Source organism: Hypomesus transpacificus, chromosome 17, assembly GCF_021917145.1.
Source record: "Hypomesus transpacificus isolate Combined female chromosome 17, fHypTra1, whole genome shotgun sequence".
Lineage (NCBI taxonomy): Eukaryota > Metazoa > Chordata > Actinopteri > Osmeriformes > Osmeridae > Hypomesus > Hypomesus transpacificus.
Window position 1 is genome coordinate 14,220,747 of NC_061076.1, and position 20,599 is coordinate 14,241,345.

At 44.6% G+C, this 20,599-nt stretch overlaps 4 protein-coding genes and 1 non-coding gene across 7 annotated transcripts; 1 reads left to right on the top strand and 4 right to left on the bottom strand.

Moving 5' to 3' along the window:
* Positions 1-86: 86 nt before the first annotated feature.
* xpnpep3 (X-prolyl aminopeptidase 3, mitochondrial) lies at positions 87-5,174 on the bottom strand. The gene is made up of 10 exons (XM_047037958.1): positions 4,837-5,174; positions 4,409-4,531; positions 3,588-3,995; positions 3,101-3,285; positions 2,874-2,936; positions 2,629-2,742; positions 2,059-2,144; positions 1,752-1,935; positions 646-766; positions 87-531 (listed from the first exon to the last, which is right to left on the bottom strand). The coding sequence occupies exons 1-10, from the start codon at positions 4,904-4,906 to the stop codon at positions 359-361; spliced, it is 1,527 nt and encodes a 508-aa protein (XP_046893914.1). The 5' UTR covers positions 4,907-5,174; the 3' UTR covers positions 87-358.
* A 97-nt stretch (positions 5,175-5,271) lies between these two features.
* Positions 5,272-11,756, top strand: st13 (ST13 Hsp70 interacting protein). Of its 3 annotated transcripts, none has more exons than XM_047038008.1 (13): positions 5,272-5,430; positions 5,820-5,957; positions 6,245-6,293; positions 6,443-6,533; positions 6,883-6,956; positions 7,134-7,200; positions 9,125-9,209; positions 9,437-9,547; positions 9,710-9,812; positions 10,137-10,253; positions 10,370-10,455; positions 10,582-10,675; positions 10,794-11,756. In XM_047038008.1, the coding sequence occupies exons 2-13, from the start codon at positions 5,848-5,850 to the stop codon at positions 10,923-10,925; spliced, it is 1,119 nt and encodes a 372-aa protein (XP_046893964.1). In that variant the 5' UTR covers positions 5,272-5,430; positions 5,820-5,847; the 3' UTR covers positions 10,926-11,756. The 3 variants fall into 3 exon arrangements, with proteins under 3 accessions (XP_046893964.1, XP_046893962.1, XP_046893963.1); XM_047038006.1 differs by having other exon boundaries at positions 5,274-5,430; positions 10,370-10,463; positions 10,581-10,675; XM_047038007.1 differs by lacking the exon at positions 5,272-5,430 and adding an exon at positions 5,588-5,660 and having other exon boundaries at positions 10,370-10,463; positions 10,581-10,675.
* Positions 11,757-13,134: 1,378 nt separating this feature from the next.
* On the bottom strand, positions 13,135-14,864 carry rbx1 (ring-box 1, E3 ubiquitin protein ligase). The gene is made up of 5 exons (XM_047038097.1): positions 14,743-14,864; positions 14,098-14,176; positions 13,841-13,911; positions 13,486-13,571; positions 13,135-13,364 (listed from the first exon to the last, which is right to left on the bottom strand). Exons 1-5 carry the CDS (start codon positions 14,818-14,820, stop codon positions 13,352-13,354), a joined length of 327 nt encoding a protein of 108 aa, XP_046894053.1. The 5' UTR covers positions 14,821-14,864; the 3' UTR covers positions 13,135-13,351.
* A 179-nt stretch (positions 14,865-15,043) lies between these two features.
* Positions 15,044-15,115, bottom strand: trnaq-cug. The gene has a single exon. It is a non-coding gene; the product is annotated as a tRNA-Gln (tRNA).
* Positions 15,116-15,526: 411 nt separating this feature from the next.
* chadla (chondroadherin-like a) lies at positions 15,527-19,581 on the bottom strand. Its single transcript, XM_047038275.1, has 7 exons — positions 19,432-19,581; positions 19,020-19,214; positions 18,511-18,812; positions 17,579-18,083; positions 16,725-17,411; positions 15,961-16,127; positions 15,527-15,857 (listed from the first exon to the last, which is right to left on the bottom strand). The coding sequence occupies exons 1-7, from the start codon at positions 19,579-19,581 to the stop codon at positions 15,527-15,529; spliced, it is 2,337 nt and encodes a 778-aa protein (XP_046894231.1).
* Positions 19,582-20,599: the final 1,018 nt, after the last annotated feature.

Consider the following 20,599-nt stretch of genomic DNA (forward strand, 5'->3'; position numbering starts at 1 on the left):
AGTGATATAACTGAAACCAAACGGTGAAATACTCATCTTTACTAACTAGGCAAAAGCAAGCAGCCATTATCCTTCGCTTGGTGTTATGCTTTGAACCTGTAAAATGTGATTTTATTGTGGGGGCAAAAAAAGTGGTTTGTCGTATTTCTATAAAAGATAGGTTGATGAAAACATGAACATAGACACCAACTGAGCAAAGACAAGTCATTTTAGAACCCACAAAGTGCTCCCATTCAACCCCTAGGAAGGGGTTCATGATTTTTTTCGATTCACATTTGCTCCTAAGCACTCTGACCACGAAGGAACATCCTCCCATTGGCCCACAGATGAATCCAGTGTCCTTCTAAGTTCCCCTCCATCAGCTCGATCTCTGAGCACAAGCTCTTTCCACCTCCAAGATGGTTTTGGGAGTGTCAGAGGACAGAATCAGAGATCCTCCTTCCTCTCTTATCACAACATCGTCTTCTATCCTCACCCCAAGCCCTCGGAACCTCTCTGGAACCTGGTCATCATCGTCACAGATGTACAGCCCTGGTAGACACGGAGGATAGACAGACAAATGCATTAGCTAGAAAAATACTATTGGGTGTGCCTTGAGGTAAGTGAATGTGTGTGGTGCAATGTCTTGATCATGCACAGGCTTACCTGGTTCAATAGTGATCGCCATGCCTGGCTGTAGAGGCTGGGAGCGGGACAGGTCAGGGGTATCATGCACATCCATACCCAGGTAGTGGCCAACATGGTGGGGGCAGTACTTTTTAGCAGCCTGGGGAAATCAAAAGATGGAAGCAATCATGCATTCTTTATTAATTCTCTATTGCTTTCCATGTTTGGGTTGGGGGACAAACTTATGTTAAATTGCTGTGGTATTAGAGATTTCATTGCTGGTATACTTTTTTTGTTACAATGGAACTAAAAAGAGCCTTACTCTACCATTTGTCTGAGTTGAACTGTTATAGCAGTGTCTATTATAGGGAGTACACTAGGATATTGTGCTGTAAGAAGGGTGTAATTAGGTCACTATTTCATAGTTTAAATTGTCCAGAAGAACGTAGTAATTTCCTGACCACAGACCATTGGAAGAGTCAAAATAAACACTCAACACAGCCTAGGCTCCTAGATTCCTTCTCCTAAGTTGTGCTAGCTATAAGTGTTAACTGTAAGTGTTTTTGATAGTGTTCATATTTCTTTATTTAAACTTTCATTTGTTTAACTCCTGTTAAATCGATCAAATATTATCTGAATTGGAATACCATGAGTTACCATTAGTTTATTAAGATAAACCTGCATCAGGAGCTTTACATGGCTCCTTCTAACAACAACAAAAATCACTGTTAATTCTGTTTTTATAGCTTCATACTTTAATTCAACAAGGTTTATATTTATTATGCTTCTTTTCCCTACCTCCATTCTGTTATTCTGGGAAGGCAGAGAACTCATGTCGTTAAATGACGATTGGTTAAGTAATTCAACTGAACTAGCAGCCATCATTGGGCAGAGATGGATAAGCAGAGTCACATGGGTTTTGTCTCCACTCCTCTATACCTAAATTTTGGGTTTAACTTCAGCTAAGTGTCCCGGTGGGAGTATGAACCACTCCCATCGGCCTCACACCATGACTCTGGGGTATTTGGGTTTAAGTTACAAAAGTATTGGTCTAGACGCCATCCCTTTAATTCAACCAAATTCAGTTCTAAACTTGATATCCGTATGTATTTGGTAAAACTTCCCGTCTGTGTAAAACAGCCTACCTTTACAGCGTCGGCATCAGAGGTGGAGGTCCTGACGAGGCCCAGCCGCCGGAGCTGCCGGCCCAGCAGGGCCAGCATGGTGCTGTAGATGTGGTCCAGACTGACCCCTGGCGAGCACAGAGACAGGCAGGTTCTCTGCACCTCCAGCACCGCCTCGTACAGCTCCACCTGGGCCGGGCTGAACCTTGGGTCCAGAGGACAGAGGAAGGGCAAGTGAGATGGCCACACACAGAAAGGTGAAAATGGAAGACAGTGGGAGAGTCGTTTATTTTAGTGCCGGCGTCCGACTTGTGAAAATCCTACTTACTTTCCATTCACGGGCCAGGTTCGGGTGACATCACTAACGTAACCAAAATATTCACATCCTCCATCGAGTAGAACCATTTCCCCAGCCTGAGAAACAAATTTGGGAGGAAAAAAAAGTTGGCTGTGAAGTATTGCTGGGTGTAGCCTGAACAGCTTCCAAAATGTCACATTTTATATGGTATACATTTAGTTACGTGTAGTTCGGTGATGTGATGGATGATATCTGTTGCACTGTACTTGTTGTTTCACTGTCCTATCATCAGAATTATACATTTTTGTAGTATTGTATGTTATTATTTTATTGTAACATACAGTATTGTATGGGTGTTATTGTTGCACAGTGTCAAGTCAAAATACAGACAGTTCCTTGGCACTAACTACTGACATACTGTTGAGCTGTGCTCAACTGACTGAGCTGTGCCCTTCTGGTCCTAGATTATCTGCACTTACTGTATACACTATTTGAATGTCATATTGGATGAAACGGGTCCAAATTGAATACATGTAAAAATGTCTGGTTTCCACTCTGGTGAGATCCTTTCCAAAAAGAAAACCACAATAACGGATTCACCTTCACCATCTGGTTGTTGTTTATGTAATGAAGTGTGTTAGCTCTGTTTCCACCTGCCACTACAGGAGGATAGGCCAGGAAGTTGGCTCCATGGGCACGGCACTCAAAGTCAAACTGAGATGAGAAGGAGACGGAAACAAAAGGGATTGAAACTTCTTAACTGAGAAACATTAAGTTCCAAATACCATACTTGGATACTTTCCCTGGGACGACCAGGGCCGCTGAACTGAATGCATGCACCTCACCTTTGCATAGAGCAGCGCTTCGTCAACGTCCCCATGACATATACCCATCGTCTTTCTGAAAGCCTGAAACCCAGGACAGGGTTCTTATGAAGTAGCTTCATCCCTTTTTCGTATATACAGTTTAAAAACTGCATATAGCTCTACAATTGTCACTATTAAAAACACCCTGTTTCAAAACAAGGGTACAACATGGAAATGGCTCCCATGTTGAGCTAAATCCTAGTTACCTGTGCTGTTATGCAACCAGCCTCCATCATTAGGGCCACCTCTGCAGGGCTCTTGACGGCCCTGAGGGAGTGGGTGAGGGGCCGGAGGGAGCGCACCATGGGCCCCCCCTCCAGCAGAGGCCTGACGTGGCTCTGGTGAAGCCGAGGGTGGCAGGGCTGGGAGCCGTCATACCACACATTGCTGCCTGAAAGAGACAACAGGAGGCAGGAAAAGTTAGCACCTAGCAGCAACACCCCACTGATGGTGTTTTTCCCAAAGAATCGGAACAGTTTTGAAAGTAAATAATGCCCTTTACCGTCGTGCAGGATTCCACAAGCAAAAGTGCCAACATAATTCTAGTGCTTTCAACCAATGCAGGACGAACTGCTCTGGGAAGAAGGTTCCTTTGGTGGACCAAATTGTGACTTGTTCTCTACAGAACTAAATATTATAATATAAGTAAATGGTACACGAGATCAGAGACAAACCCCCCTGGCCTTCACGTACCTTTGAGGCTCTTCAGGATCAGGCCTAGCTCCTCAGTACTGTGGACCCTCTCTATTCCTGTCAGCGCCCTCGCCCCATCCTTCCCTGATCTGGGTCCATCCCACAACTCCCGGGCCGGGTCCCTCCGGGGCACAAAGAGGATGGCCTGGTCCGGACGTCCGCTCCCACACAGGACCAGGGCGCTGTCAGGCTCCATGATGCCTGTGAGGTAGAGGAAATCCTGGTTCTGGTGGAAGGGGTAAGGGATGTCATTGGTCATGTAGCGGGTGGGGTGGGAGAGGACCACCACCACGTGAGAGCTGGAGGAGGCATCGGGTCCCAGACGATCCGCCTGGTCCTGGATGAGTGAGGCCAGCTTGTGTCTGCGCAGCTCATACTCTGTCTGGGTCAGGCCTGGGGTCACCTCGCCTGGGACAGTGATGGAAACAGGAAGACTTTTAATGCTGAAATGGTGGGAAGAGCCATGTTACAAAACAACAATCGTTTGTGAGCTATGATCTGCGTTTGTGTTTGATTTGTGTAGCCTACAATACATTCAATGTATTGTATGCTACATGAAATCAGTACAGAAACTGTACAATCATGTACATTTGGGATTACACAACATATACATTTAGTCATTTAGCAGACGCTCTTATACAGAGCGACTTACAGTAAGTACAGGGACATTCTCCCCGAGGCAAGTAGGGTGAAGTGCCTTGCCCAAGGACACAACGTCATTTTGCACAGCCGGGAATTGAACCAACAACCTTCTGATTAATAGCCCGACTCCCTAACATATATGGTGGGAGGATATGATGACCCATAATAAACAGACTTACCATGTTTGATAAGGTGTGGATGTGTGAATGGACTCGGTTGGCCAAGGTATCTCGGTGGAACCTTCTTCTTTGTCCAACCTCCGGGTTCGATTGACACATGTCTACATGGACACCAGACCCACCCTACAGACAAGTTTCTTCCAGTTAGCAGAGGATTTCTAGATTTTTACTGAATGAGTAACTGCAAATTCTGCTGCTGACAAATCATGGTACAGAATTTCTACGAAATTACACATTTAGCAGTACAGAGATGTAATATTTCACACTTAAGGACAAGTCCTTTTAGTTAAGTACAATGGCAGGTCTTATACTAAACATATAAGACCACTTGCATAAGACATTTACGTACTAACAACGGCATTTGCTAACAACTTATTTGCTAGATAATCTTTTGGGATACATAACCCAAACAAGATATCAAGCCTAACCTTGACTCAAATTAGAGGATGAAAGCAATCTGACAGACGGTCTGGTAAGAATATTAGATAAGGGCAACATTGCTGTAGGTCAATATGAGTCAGCGACCGTGAAGTTCCACCATGTCTGGTCTATTCCGGTGTACACCTCCTTTGCCTGTTCTGACGGCGCATGTATTGCATAAAGATAAATTACATTGTATCATTTACGCTACTGATAAAAACGTGAGTAGAAACGCGCCGTAAATGTCTACATGTTGAAACCAACGTGACAGACAGCGAAATGATTTCTATTGATCAAACTGCATTGCTAACGGCCCATGGGAAGACGACAGATTGACCTCCCCTTTAAGACCTGCATTGCCATTGGTTGAGATGTTAAATGTGGGCTTGATAATTGGACGGACCTTATATGACATCATTTGTTTGCGACTGAAGTGGTTTGCATACGACAGGACCTCCTCGCTGTTTTGATTGCCATTTGTTTTTGTTACAATTAAGCCTGAGTAAAATTGTCAGACCAACACTAGAAATTCAGAGAAGCTTTGAGAGCACACTTTCCGCCTCTCTGCTTCCTTGCCGTTGAAGATTTAACTGCTCGCACAGGTAGCGAACCGAATTATTTTCTCCATTGTAAATCATGTGATGGGCCATAGTTGAATGTTCGAATTATTTTGTTGTTTCAAAACTATCACGAGGCACGGCTAGATAGCTAGCCCAAATTCTAGAACCTTCCAGCTAACCAGATCCACACTGGAAGTTGCGTTAGCCAATGCACGTGTCCTGACTGACGTTAAAGAAATACATTGACTGCATTTGTTGTGCATTCTACAGCAGTGGGTTGCTGAGTAGCTCATTTGTTTTCTAGCTAACTAGCCGCATCGGCTCAGATTAGCCTTGCAAGCTATAGCTAGCTAGTCTAACTCTTTCACCATAAATCACGCTAGCTAGCTTGTAACATACGAAAACTGTGGTTTATATGTTTCTCTCTTTAGTGCGTTGTGGTGGACCTGAGAGACCAGAATGGACTCCCGGAAAGTGGCAGAGTTGAAGGCTTTTGTGGAACTATGCGGTTCAAATCCATCCATATTGCACCTGCCCGAACTTGGCTTCGTTCGGGCCTGGTTGAAGGGGTCAGTAATCGCTTTCTGCATTAGCGAACTTTGTCAGTTGCATTTGCGTCCCATTTCAACGTTTTTTTTTAACATGGTTCGAAAGCAGTTTTTTAACAGTGTTTTCACTCCAGTCGGGTTATTTCTACGCTAACAAATATTATTGCCGCAGTCACGCCCACCCAAATATACCGTACTCCAGAGTGCATCAGAACGGGTGGTGGGACTGCAACTAAATGTCCATAGCCGATAGCACAAACTAATATAATATCGTATTAACTGTATAATGATCGTATTAACTGTTTCAGAATGGGAGCCAATATTCCACTAGCACCCAAAAATGATTCTTCATGCAAGGTAAGTATCAGTCCCAAGTCCTATAAACGCTTTTTTAACCATTTGCGACATTAAAAAGGTGTAATGGTATATTTTGTAATGGCTGTAGGTGTTTAGAAGACCCACTGCTGATGCAGCCATTCAGTTGTCTCCTCCCTCCTCTGTTACAGGGTGGTTGTCCATGTGCTGGAGCCCCGCCCCGTACCTCAGCCCATTCCTCTGCTGAGCCCATGTCCTCTGAGAGTGAGGAGAGCGACCTAGGTACCTTGACTCGCACACATGCACATAAATAACAGTCACTGTGCAAATCCTAAGAGTCATTCATTTTAGAAGCGCTCCAATGCAGGATGTTATTTTGTCACTCTTTCCCCTTTTCTTGATCAGACATGTAAACCGAGAGAGACTCATTGAGTTTGTAGTGCTACAATGTCATGACCACACTGGGTCAACAGTGCAGCACTGTTCACAGCTCAATCCACTGCCAAGCATGGGTTGAGCAATTCTTACAATGCATTCCATTCCTGAGGAATTACAATATTTCAAATTCTGACATTCAGACCACACGTTCTTAGCACTTATTAATCCTTAACACGCCACTTTTGTCGCTTAGAGATTGACAACGAGGGGGTGATTGAACCAGACACAGACGAACCCCAGGAGATGGGAGACTTTGAAAACCTGGAGGTGAGGACATACGAGAGAATCTCCGCTCATAAGGCTTAGGAATTGGATGTCGACATCAATAATGCATAAAGAAAACCATCAGCACAGAATGTACAGCACTGAAGCTATGTCTTACACCTGAATGTGAGCCATCTCTTTTAAGAATGCATTCTAGACCACTGTTTCCTACTCTTTCAGGTCACAGAGGAAATGATGGATCAGGCCAATGAGAAAAAGACAGAGGCCATCGATGCATTAGGAGAGGGTAGGTAGTAGGGTTGGGTCCTGAAATCCAGTGCTAAAATGGCACCAGTACCTACATGACCAGTATGTACTGGACCAAATCAGAACGCAGATTCCAGTGCCTCATTTTGGTGCCACTTAAATGCCAGAGTTGTCGCCAGCGGCGTAACAAGGACTTGGCGGGCCCGAGTGCAGATCTCACCAACGGGCCCCTTACCGACCTATCGTCAGGCAAAATTATTGAGTTTTCAGCTTAGCGATGCACAAGGAAATTTAGGCTACTCATGATGTACAATTAAGGGTAACGACTGCTCCTTCTATGTGAAGATAGATGACGGTTTAAAAAGTGAACGGCTCTGACTCGCGAGTCTCTGGCTCTAGATTATGCTTGCTACAACACGGAATGAGCATAATGGAACAAACAGTCAGTTATGAGCCGACGTATCTGCGACGTTTGAAATAGAGCACAGAGATGAAAAGAAAATCTGATCATTTACCGAGGCTTATCCGACGTTGTGAATGACGTTTCGATCTGTCATGTGTGCTATCTGGGTACTAGTAAAAAAAAAAAACAGTCACTTCGATGGTGAATATTGATTTTATGTTCGTTAGATATGCTAGTTTACATTTAGTCTATCTAGCTTTAGCCATTTTCCGACTACATCCTGCACATAGTTTACTATATCTAACCTGGCCGCTGCCTGGTAGCCTAGGCCTATATGTGCATTTTTATGACGTTTAATAGCCATGTCAACTGCATACACCAGACAGTAAACGTTATGTAATTATTAGCCTACCCAGGTGGCTGAGTTTCACCCTCATTGCTGTTGCCGGGCTGGGGGGTCAGACGTAGCGTCCTCTTCAACACGCTTCGCCACAAATCCAAATGAGGATAGTTTAGACAGCTTTGCCACCCTTACATCTTGCTCTTTTCGTTCCTGCCGCTTTCTGGAGCCACTTATGTTAAAGGGCATGGCATGGGGTAGCCTAATTCGCTTCAAAACGCTAATGCAACACAACTGTAGTATCCCAACAACAACTGTCTGTGGTATTCCAACAACTGGATGGGAACAATCGTGTGTGGGTGGGCGGGAATCTTTGACAACAATATTACCCAGACATCATTGCTATTTTTCGAGGGCAATATTACTTAATAAAAACGACATTTGTTTCATTCAGCAAAAGGCAAATGAGGAAAAAATAATTATTTGCTGTTGTTAACACTGACTGTTTTTAAAATGTTTATTGGGCAGGTGATAGCTCATAATTCTGAATAACTGACACCATAATTGAGAAATGTTTGCGAATTGATAAGAGTGGATCATATGTGATCCACAACTTGCGGTTTTACAGCGGTGCAAGGGGCCCGGTCAGATTGCCTTAAGGGGCCCGGTCAGGTTGTCTCACTTTTACGGTGAGATCGAGGACGGGCCCCCATTCGCCACGGGCCCTAGTGCAGCTGCACTCCTTGCACTCCCTATAGTTACGCCACTGGTTGTCGCTTGAAAAATGTGACCTCTGCTCTGAAACAGACGTAAGAAGCATCATCACCGCACATGATCGCTAGTTAAATTATAGCCTACTGCATTCATGTGGTGTCGGTATAATCAGGAAAACTTTTTCTCGACTGAGAATTCGCGTGAATGCAAGTCGGAACACAGAAAGGAACTTGGCAGACAAGTGATAAAAAATAAAAAAAAATTGTAATTAAAAATCAGTTCTTTACTGTCATCCACTGTAGTTTTGTTGCTCTTTTGTCTTTCTTTTTATTTTTTAAGTATCGGTTCAGGCACTGTTTAGGCACCGGAACCATTTTAAAAGTATCGATTTGGCACCAGTAAAAAAAATACAATACCCAAACGTAGTAGGTAGTCTTGTCTCTCAGCAGTTTTTATTTTAGCTTCACAAGTAACGTTTTCTACCCATTTTCCTCTCGTTAAATCTAGGTGATCTGAAGAAAGCCCTGGACCTTTTCACTGAGGCCATCAAGCTCAACCCATGTTTAGCCATCTTGTACGCCAAGAGGGCCAGGTGTGTTTCCAAGCTTTAGAACAAGCAGTATCATAGCCCCACTAACACAACAAGACCATCCAAGGAGCGCTTACCTTTATTAAGCCTTTTCTCTCCCCAAAAATCAATCAAGTATATGTTGTAAGACTGTCATCTATTTAAGATGCCTCTGCAAAGCTCTAACCCTGGACACACTGCTCTACATGGACACAGCTGCATAAAACTAACCAACCCCTGCTCTTCGTCAGCGTTTATATCCGGATGGAGAAGCCCAACGCAGCCAAGAGGGACTGTGACCGAGCCATCGACATCAACCCAGACTCTGCACAGCCCTACAAGTGGAGGGGCAAGGCTCACAAGTACGCTGCTGGACATGGCATACCAACTCACAATAGCGATCAGCATGCCATATTGTTTGAACGTACAGATGCTTGTACAGTTTGTACCCAAGCATGAATGGGGATATGGGAACTCGCGTTCCATCCTACCCCACAATTGATTACACCTGTTTTGTGTATCAGGTTGCTTGGGAACTGGGAGGAAGCCGCTAAGGACCTGGCCACTGCCTGTAAGCTGGACTATGATGACGATGCTAGTACCATGCTGAAAGAGGTCCAGCCCAAGGTACTTGGAATGTTGTTATAGTTACTTCAGTTAAGATGCCACTATAATAATTGTTGTTCACTGCCCCTTGTGGCTTAAGATGTGGTTACTTGGTGCTGCTGCAAGTAAATGCAGAGCGTTACTTGACTGATAACCGACATACTGTTAGAACTGGCACATCCGATCCTAACTCTAAGGCTGTTCTTTTCAATATATGAGCTGTTTGTACATCACTCGCCTAATGAATCACATGTTCGGAGCTCTGCCCTGTTAATCGAGATCTATTTTCTCTTGTGGAATTTCTCTCAGCTTTCATTTCTCACGGTTTCGCTGTCTTTTCCCCAGGCAAATAAAATCATCGAGCACCGACGCAAATATCAGCGCAAGAGGGATGAGCGTGAGCTCCAGGAGAAGAAGGACAGGATCAAGAAAGCCAAGGAGGAGCATGAGAAAGCCCAGAGGGTGAGGGCACCGCCAGGGGCACCACCAGGGGCAGCTGCAGCAGGGATAGGACTGGGACAGTGAAGGGGGAGGATAATATAATCTGGCTACATTCTCTCCTGTGTATCCTTCCCCAGGAGGAGGAGGCCAGACAAGCAGCAGGAGGGGGAATGCCAGGAGGGATGCCAGGAGGGATGCCCGGGATGCCTGGAGGTTTCCCAGGGTTCCCAGGTGAGAAAGAGGGGGCCTGGTTACACCCCACATCCACATTGACAGCTACCGTATCATTTTTCGATGCACTGTAGTATGTGTTGGGGTTAATTGCATTGCTGTTGTCTTGACCTCCAGGTGGTGCCGGTGGCTTTGGAGGTGGAGCGTCTCCGTTCGGCATGCCGGGACTGGGCGACCTCTTCAACGATCCAGAAGTGCTGAACGCCATGAAGGTAAAGGGACACGAGTCTCTCTGCCACACCTGTTGTCTAGTTTCTCAATAGATCTGAAAACCCTGTTGGGGGTGTTATGTCTTACTGCATGTCTAATCGTGTATGTGGTGTCGTCCAGGACCCTGAGGTGATGGCAGCTTTCCAGGATGTGGCTCAGAACCCAGCCAACATTGCCAAGTATCAGGGCAACCCCAAGGTCATGGCCCTCATCACCAAGCTGAGCTCCAAGTTTGGAGGACCACAAGCATAAGCCGGCGAAGGAGAGAGAGAGGAAGGCAGAGCAGAAATTGGTGGGGGGGGGGGGGGGGGGGGGGGGCTCAGGAAAGGAGATTAGGAGGTGGTGAGAGTTTTAAGTGGAAGTTAACCTGCAGCGCAAAGAAGCATCGACATGAGTTTTCCACTGTGTCTGAGTCAAATGGGGAGGCAGGTAGATTTGTATGAGATACAAATGTGTGTTTGTGTGTGTGTGTGGTGGGGGACGCTAAAGAGAGGCATGCCGCAAATTTTACTCTAGCCAAGGGTTTGGGAGGGAGGGAGGGGCAACAGAAACTAAAATCTTAATTGGGGGCCAGCCTTTTAATGGCGATTTGCACTTAGTGGTTCGGAAAAAACCTGCTTAATGGTTGTTGATGGGGAGTGAGGCCTGTCGGAGCCTTATCATATAGAATCCCGTCAATCTCCCCATCCATCTCCTTTAGGGCTGTGCTTACATACCGGTTGATCTACCTTTAACCTCAGTCTGGAATAGTCACACTGAACCTCTCACTTAAAAGCTACCAGAAAAGTCAAGACATCATGAATCCACTGATGGTTCATTTTCTGGGATCTAGAGTGAGCTGACCAAACCATTGCCTGTCTGTTATCAGGAGTTGATGTGTACAGTAGGGTGTTTCCAGTAAAGTTTTTTTCTTTTTTTTTCTCAGGTTTTGTAACGTTTTCCTCACCTTCACTGTAATGTAACATGTTTCCTGTGTCTCTCCTTCCAAATGCAAAAAAGCAATTTAATGCATTAATCTGTCCATTTTGATTTTGATTGTTTGAAAATATCAATTCAAATCAATAAATTTTGGTTGTTGCAAAACTGGCAGTTTCATTCTAGTTTGTATTTCCTTTACAGTGGATAACATGGTCAAATTGAATTTAAGTTGTCTTTGATCACGTGTGCTGACTATACAAGTCTGTAATCATAATGTTCTGTAATCATAATGGTAAGAGTATGTCATCACAGTTGTTTAAGTTAACATCCAAAGTGTCATGTTGAGCCTGTAACTATGAAAGATTGTGGCCAACAGGCTGTTCTCACCCTTACTAGCCTGCTAATCCTTCCAGCTAATTTCTGGAGGATTAGCTTCCCTCCCTGCCACATGGGTCCAGACTTAGACAGATGAGGTAGTGACCCTGACCATGTACTAGTCAGATCACTAAAGGTTCAGTATCAGTGGGGAGTATTACTCAATCAAGTGGAGTCTCAAAGGAGGAAAGGGAAGACCATCGGTGGAAAATACAAATAGGGAAACAAAAGTTTAACAATTGATTAAAATACACTTTAGCAATGAAGGTCTGCAGTAGCTTCAACAGCACTGGGATAGCACCATTGTGCAGCAGCTAGAGGACACCTAACCTTGCGAGAGCTGGATTTGCAAGATCACAACCATGCAATAATCCATTTTGCCAAGATCAAAGTTATTAGTTTGTGGACCATGTCCTATGGCAGCTATGTGCTGTGATAGATGATTCCTGGCCTCTTCCAAGGACGACTTCCCAGGTGCTTAGGTGTAACAAACCATCTGGTGAGTCAAGTTAGGCCTCATCCCCTTCCAGAGGAAATCCTCTAACCAATCAAAGCTTTTGCAAAAGAAACTGACATGCCGTCTTTCCAATTTTACCATTTGGATCAAAGAACGTATCTGTGATTGTGCCATAGAGCATTATAGGGGTTCTATGTGATGAGAAACTGGGTGACATGTTGGACAAAGGTTAAGAAAGGAGTGACGGTTGAGAATTTTTGGGGTGACGGAGGGGTATGTTATAAAAGTATTGGATTTAGAGCTGTATTTTTGTGTCTAGTCAACATTAGACAGCCTTGCTATCTTAAGTAGAAAGAAGCAGTAGCTAATAGTGAGGGAGCATGAGCAGTTTCCTCCACCAGAATGACTAACGCTACCGAAAATGTTGTGGACTTTATGTTGAAGAACCCCTTTGATTTTCTGGGGTACACAGAAAAGTGTGAAGAAAAATGAGGGTTGCTTGCTTCGTACACATTTAATCACTGCTGCCCCTCCCAACACTAAGTAGCCATCTCATTCCCTTCCCCATAATATTTTCCTATAAATCTCTTTATTAAATGTTTTAGAATTCAAAATGATTTGCCTTTGATGAAAGTATGCACATGTATTAGTTTGTAAAAAGTATAGAAAAAGTGAAACAGTAAACATGTTTACATTTTAGACAACAAAAGCTTGGCCAAACATCAATGTTTAATTATAATTTACAACAACATTGCAAATTCCAACTTAAAAAAAGGTTGTTTTAGCTAACCTAAAACAATGACAGGGGAAGATGTGGAATAATGTCCTTTGATAGACTGGTTGCAGTGAGAGAGATACAAAGGAAGGGCAAAACAACAATAGCCTAAGCGTGAACCTGGCAGAGGAGGCAGAGTCCAGAGGGTTGCACCTAGTGTCCATACCTGCATAAGGAGAAAGGAAGAGGTCCGTCAGTCTGTGAGACAACACAATACATTCCATCGCTCTAAATGACTGCAGCTCATCCAGTGACACCGAAGACACTGAACAGGTGGCAATACTCACTTCTGAAACTCCCACTCTCTGTTGTCCAGAGGGCACACCTGCCTAGTCTTCAGCCAACGGGAGATACAGTGGAAATGGAACGCATGCTACAACAAAAGTTGAAGAGAAAAGGATGAGATACATTGATATCGATCCATTTGAAAAAGGAAACATCTTTAATCCCGTCGCCTTGTAACTACAGCACATCAACTAAACCGTTTTTTCTTCAGTGAAACTACAGCAAGTATGAACTTGCATGTGTCAGTTATGATCGTGTACATTATCTGAGATGTGTAGCTTATAACAAGCTCCAACTTCAAATTGGATTATCTATTGGTAACAATTGAAGAATACCACTAGAAAATGTGTTACTCACATTGCAGACTCCCCAGGCTACTGTGCATTCCTCAGACGTGGCAGAAGCCTGGTTGGCCTGGCACTCTATACCTTTATGGAACCAGAACAGCAGGGGACATGTCAGTTTGTCAATATTAAAAGGGAGTGTCATGGGATTGACCACAAAGACTTATTTCCCAGCTTCCTTTTATCCTCACTTATTGCCTTCAGTGTAGTGAGAGGAGGGGAGGTAGAAGCAGGGTGAAGTGTATAAAGATTTCTCTAGAAACTACTCACAGAGATCCATGATGTGGTTTCGGCAGATGGCACAGTTGTCCACAACAATGTCCCATGCCCAGAGTGCAACAGCATTCCACTATGGAGCAATAAAGAAATGTGTAAAAGGAGGCTACATCTTAGCACAATGGTCTTGTTTACGTACAAGTTCATATTTGGAAATACATATGGTCCACACAGCGTCAATATTCGATAAACTAATTATTTTGTCAGATGTGCAACATGCTGGGTGAACTACTGTGTTAGTTTCCGACCCTAGCTAGTGACAGGGTACATTCGCTAGCCGGCCTTAGCCTGTCAAGTGCCATTTCTTCCAGTAATTGAAAGACTCTACTCTAACTAGCGATCAACATAGCCACCTTTGAGTTGACAATAAGTCTCAATCTATATCAATTAGACCTGTGGCAAAAGTCAGGAAGTTGACTTGCTAGCTTTTAGCTGCACTATAGCATAGTGCAAATTCATTGTTCATACCCTAATCTGCTATGCTACCTTGAACTGCTACCTAGCTAAATTAGTTAGCTAGCTAGCTAGCAAATGGCTGACTAACGTTAGGAAAACCGGTTTTGACGTTGTTAAGACTGACTTCGCCTAGTTTGACAAGTTACAACCAGAAAGTAATCAAAGCAGTATTTAAATTAATACCTTCTTCACTTCGAAACGTTTCTTGCTCGCTCCACTGTTTGTGCCACTTGGGGTATCAACATCCATAGCTGCAGCCATCTTGACTCTGAAAGTAGTTGAAGTAGTATAGAATGCGCGAGACGTAGTGTAGTGTGCATCCGGGAAAATTTGTACTGCGCGAATTTTAAAGGGGAAGTCAGCATGTTCATATCAAAATAGTTGTACAAAGAATAATCGATAAATATAACCACATTTTAATGTAATGTTTCGAATTTTGTATCCTGCCGATACTCACAATTAACATTTTAAACGTTCAAAACACAGGTCCTACCGAGATTTGAACTCGGATCGCTGGATTCAGAGTCCAGAGTGCTAACCATTACACCATAGAACCGCTGTGCGCAATATTGCAACAAATATTGTTTAAATATCATAATTTGCCATCATGATCTAAGTCAATTTGACACCTTGGAATATAAAACACCCAGTCTCTGCCAGTTCTGACCCTGACTGATCAGAATTGGTTTTATTTACCTTCACTTACTCAACACAACCACTATTTCATTGGGATGGAGTTGCATCATATAAATGTAAAAATGGTTGTGGTAAAATCTACCCCAAAATGAAGGACACTATTGATTATTTTTCCATTTATTATGTATGACAAATCAACGACAGTGCATGCAGAAAAAAAGAGAAGACTAGGGTCTCTGATCGTAGACACGTATGACACCTGTTGGACAGATTGGGCATTACAATGTAATTCAACAGTACACCAAAACACCTCATCTTCATTGTATGTCTGTTAAATTTGTAATTTAGGCTGTACAGCCTTCTTGTTATATTCAGTCAGTGGGGGCTTCTTTTCAGGCTTGGCTTTGGCCTTATTTGGCTTGGCTATGTTTGGCTTGGCTATGGCTCTTACTGGCAGTTTGACTTTCCCTTCTGTCACCTGAAGAATGGTGGGTTTAGGCTTGCTGGATTTTGGGGTCTTTGGACCCTTGAAGGACTTTCCTGGGATGACCTTTTCTTCTGGACAGCCCTTGAAGACATGGACGTCTCTGACATTCTGACCACGGAGTTCAGGAGGGTGACCGCAAGTGGCAGTCGTCTTTAGGGGAACTTTCTCCATCCACCTGGGCAGAGAAAGGAACAGAGCAATGAAACGGATAGCCTAACTCTGTATACAGGTGCGAGGGCATATGTGCATGTGTGTCTGTGAGGGTGAATCAGATTTACCTGCGCAGGGGCAGCAGCAGGCAATCACACAGAAAAGGGTTGCCAGCCAGGTTGATGGCCTCCAGGCCAGAGAGGGGCCTGAAGTCTGGCAGCTCCTTTAGCTGGTTCCCCCCCAGAGAGAGCACCTTCAGCCCAGAGCCCAGTCCTGCTAGTGAGCGCCTGGCCATCTAAGGAGGAGGGAGGAGACCACACACAACTATCAACACAGAGGAAGGACACTGACTAAGAAAAAGACATGGAGGATAGATGAAGGGGAGGACCATGAAAATGTAAAAAAAAATAGTTGCAATTGAATTTAGTACTGATGCGATCATCAGCTGATGTGTTAACGGATTCCTTACTGTAAGGCAGATTTTCTGTGTACATGTATAGCGTGAGTCTCTGTAAGGTCAAGAGGTCATACAGCGAGGCCCCCTCTGAACAGAATATAGCACACAGCCCAGACAGAGGGGAGACAGTAATGAAAATCATGTACAAATAGGGCTTATTTGATTAACGACCACTTCACCTGCTGAACGTTCTAGTGTATCAGTGCACTGACCACTGAAGACCCGTTAAGGAAGCAATTCTGTGCATTCTATTAATGTACTGTCCAACTCATGTATTTAAGCATGGCTGAGAGAGAGTCTTCACTCATGCTATCAGTTTGTCTTGAACTGATTGTTTGATCCGGGCAGCTCGACTAATAAACCAAAGTCAACTCCTTTCCTTTGTCGTGACTCCTTCCGGCCTACCTTCTCCAGAATAATCATCATTTCACTTACCTTCTCCAAACCCATGTCATCCATATGGAGCTGCTTCAGACGCCCAGAGAAAGGAAGAAATGCCTTTGGTCCAACCCAGCGAATAGGATTCCCTGAGAGGCGGAGCTCCTCTAAACTGGGTGTCTTGGACAGAGCATGAGTAGGCACCTCTGGAAGCTTATTGGCCTCCAGGTGAAGTGTATCAAGGTGGGCAGAGTCCAGGGCGCCAGGGGCAATGCTTGATATAGTGTTGTTAGTCAAATAGAGTCCTCTCAGCCCGGGGGCTGTGGAGAGCAGGCCTGAGGGCTCCAGCTTAGCGATAGCATTACCCTCCAGGTGGAGCACCAGTAGGCTGGACAGGCCAGAGAGGGCAGCGCCAGGGAAGTTGACAAGCCTGTTCCCCTCCAGGTGAAGATAGGTGAGTTCCGGGGCCCCTGTGAAGGTCTCTGGACCCAGTGAGGTGAGATCATTGTTGGATAGATAAAGGTAGACCAGGCTCTTCATGCCCCGGAAGGCACCAGACTCGATGTCATGGATCTTACAAAAGTCCAGGTGCAGAGACACCACCTGTTCTGTTCCAGGAAAACTGTTGCCAGGGAGATAGTGGAAGTGGTTGTCACGAAGGTCCAGGAGCTGGGTGGTGGAGGGATAGCCACGGGGAACTTTGGTAAAGCCCCGCCCCTCACAGGTGGCATGCTGTGCCTCAACCTAAGCAGGGGATGGAGAGAGAGACGTTGCATTCAGTGATGAGGAGGATTCAACGACTCGTGTTTAAAGGGTATGTAGGATAGCTGAATATTACATCTGATACATCATATAGACTTTGACTACTAAAGCTGAACCGCAATAAAAGTGTATTAACGATGACCACTCACATCACAGTCACAGTCGTCCGGGCACTTAGTCTTCTTCTTAGGCTGAACTGTGGGCAGGGCCTCCTCCCTGCTCTGCACCTTCTCCTCCAACTCCTCGTTCAGCATGTCTTCCCTGCTCCGACAGCGCATCTCCAGGGGCCCCACTGCCTCCAAAGGCTCGTCAGACAAGTGAGGGGGCCCCGCACAGGCCCCCAGCAGTTTCACTTTGCTCTTCTTGGCCCAAACCTTAAGGGGCCGCAGATAGCAGCTGCACTGGATGGGGTTTCCTGTGAGGTTGAGGCGCGCAAGCTGCTTGGGTCCAGAGAGGGGCTCCAGGTACCTCAGCTGGTTGTGGCTAAGGTCCAGGTGGGAGAGGCAAGGAGCTTGGGTCATAGATATGTCTGAAATATCCTGCAGGGACATGTTGTCCAAGTATAGGTGGGTGAGTTTGGGCATGGACACAGCCTCCTCACCCAGGTAGGTCATAGGGTTGAAACTCAGGTCAAGTCGGGTGACCTCCGGTAATCTGAGTTGGATAAAGAGACGTCAGTCAAACACAGGGGTGGATGGGTGTGTGTGTTTGTTTGTTCAGGAGACCATATATTGGGGGGGAAAAACAATTAATGCTCTATTGTCCAAACCCTAAATACTTTTTGTTGAAATGTCCCTTCCTCTGGAATGCAGCTAACGGGGATTTTACTATTCATTTATGATGGAGATAGGAGTCCAGGTTTATGGTCTGTTTATGGTCCTGGCATCTGGTTTCAAGGGGGGACTCCCCTCACAACCTACATAGCATTCATTCTTTAGACTATAAAGGGAGTATCGCATGCACGTGGTAGAAGCACTTTTGCTAATGGCCGGGTTTCCCAGATTCGTTGAGAAGCTCTTAACGCTAAGAGCTTCTTAGGAGCATTCTATTTTTTAAAGACATATTTCCACCCCAACCTCACCTGGTCATGGTCAAGGAAGGGAAGAACTGCAACACGTTGTGGTCGAGGCTGAGGCGTGTGAGAGTAAAGAGGCTGGCGAAGGCTTCAGTAGCCAGGTTGTTGAGAGAGTTGTGGCTAAGACGCAGCCATTTAATGTTGTGCAGACCCTGGAAGGCCATGTTGGGGATGTAGACCAGCTGGTTGTGTGTGAGGGAGAGCATGTTGAGGAAGCCCAGCTGAGTGAAGGCCCCAAGTCGGATCTCCTCAACACGGTTGTGTTCCAGCTGCAGCTGCTTCAAGGAGGAGAGGCCGTCAAAGGACTCCTGGTGATGGAGGGGGGGAGGAATGATAGAGAAGTAAGAGACTGAAGTCTGTAGCTCAATTGGACAAACTCACTGATGTGTATTTCAGTCCAGAAGGTTGTTGTTCCCCTGTTTGTGTACATCTACACACGAGACCTATAACCAGGTAAGGGAGAGGACTCAGGGTTGTGAGCAGCATTCTGAAATGGACATACAAAAACTTTTCACCTGGTAGAGGATCTCTATGTTGTTGTTGGCCAGGTTGAGGGAGACCAGGCGACTCAGGGTGCGAAAGGCCCCCTCCTTCACTGTCCTGATGTTGCAGCGCTGCAGGGTGAGGTGGGTGAGATATGGAGTGTGCAGGAACGTGCCTGGCAGCAGGACCTGAAGATTGTTGTTCTTCAAGTCCAGTTTCACTGTGATCTAAATTAATAAACCATTTGTAGGTATGAGGAATTTGTAATAATATACTGTTGTATTATTTATATTATATATTGATCTACAACAATTACTCATAGGGTCAAAAACATTCTTACTGTAGGATGATTGAATAATATTCAAAGGAATACCAGCATCTTTGCAAGAATGCATGGGGTTTCCATGACAAGGTCATGAGTAGTTTGGGATATTTTAAATTTACCTCATCTATGGTGAGTGGAACTTCAGTCAAATTCTTGCCGATGCAGGCTACCGTGAGTTTGGAGCTGTCACAGATGCAAAACTTGGGGCACTTGTCTGCATGCAATGGCAAAACTGCTCCCCAAAGTATCATCACCCAAACCGAGAGCATTGTAACGCAATCCGCTAAGGAATGCATCTGTGTTGGAATAAAACGTATTTATTCACGTAGGAAACGCTTTATTCAAAGCTACGTAGGACCTACAGTGAATTTAGAATGTGCAACTGAAGGATTAATAAACGAATACAATTGCTCTGATAAAATTAGAAAATGCTTGGTTTGATCAAACGAGGTTTAAATAAACCCTCAGTTGGCTATTATCGCAATAATCCTACTAGGCCTAATACTAAATAACCTATTACATTTCTAAATGAGACTAACAAAATAAACTGTATATTGTAACGGATTTGGTCGACTTCTTAAAGCCTAAATATCTAAAGTTGTCTAATAGCCTAAATCTATTAGACCGAGAGGAAGTTGAATATATTTTAAAATAATAAAGATTTGCAATACCTTTCTAGCAGAAATCTATAATCCCTCATCCAATGCGATAGCTCTTCGATAAGTGTATCGGGTCCGAAATTAGGACAATTGTCCTGCGCGCCACGGATGTGAGGCTAGGTTATTCACGCACACACTATACTTTGCATTGTTAAAATATCTGTGCATTTGAAAGAGTGAAGAGTCTCAAACACGGCTTTGGCAAATTCTTCCGTTGTGAGTCTAAGAACCTGCGCCCCCCTTCTTTAAATTAACACCAGGTCAATACATTTCGGACAGGTTGGAGGTAAAGGTCTAGCCAAGCACACTTTGTTGTCTTGTATTTGCTAAAGTATTTCATTGAGCAGACCTGATTTGATATAGGGAATGCAACTATCAAACAATAAATTTAAATCAAGGCCAAAAATTGACAATGTGATGCTACCTTCTCCCTTCAAGTGAGCTGTGCAAAAAGAAACTCCAAGGTTTCTCTTCTAAGTATAACGTTGAAACTGTAAAAGATTTCACTGGCAAAGTGCTCAAAGAAAGTTGAGCCTAAACAAAGACCGTAGTCTTTGAGAATAAGCAGAGGAATGTCTCTTAAGATAGTCTGAGGGAGTCATTGGCCTTCACATTGCTTACTAGACAG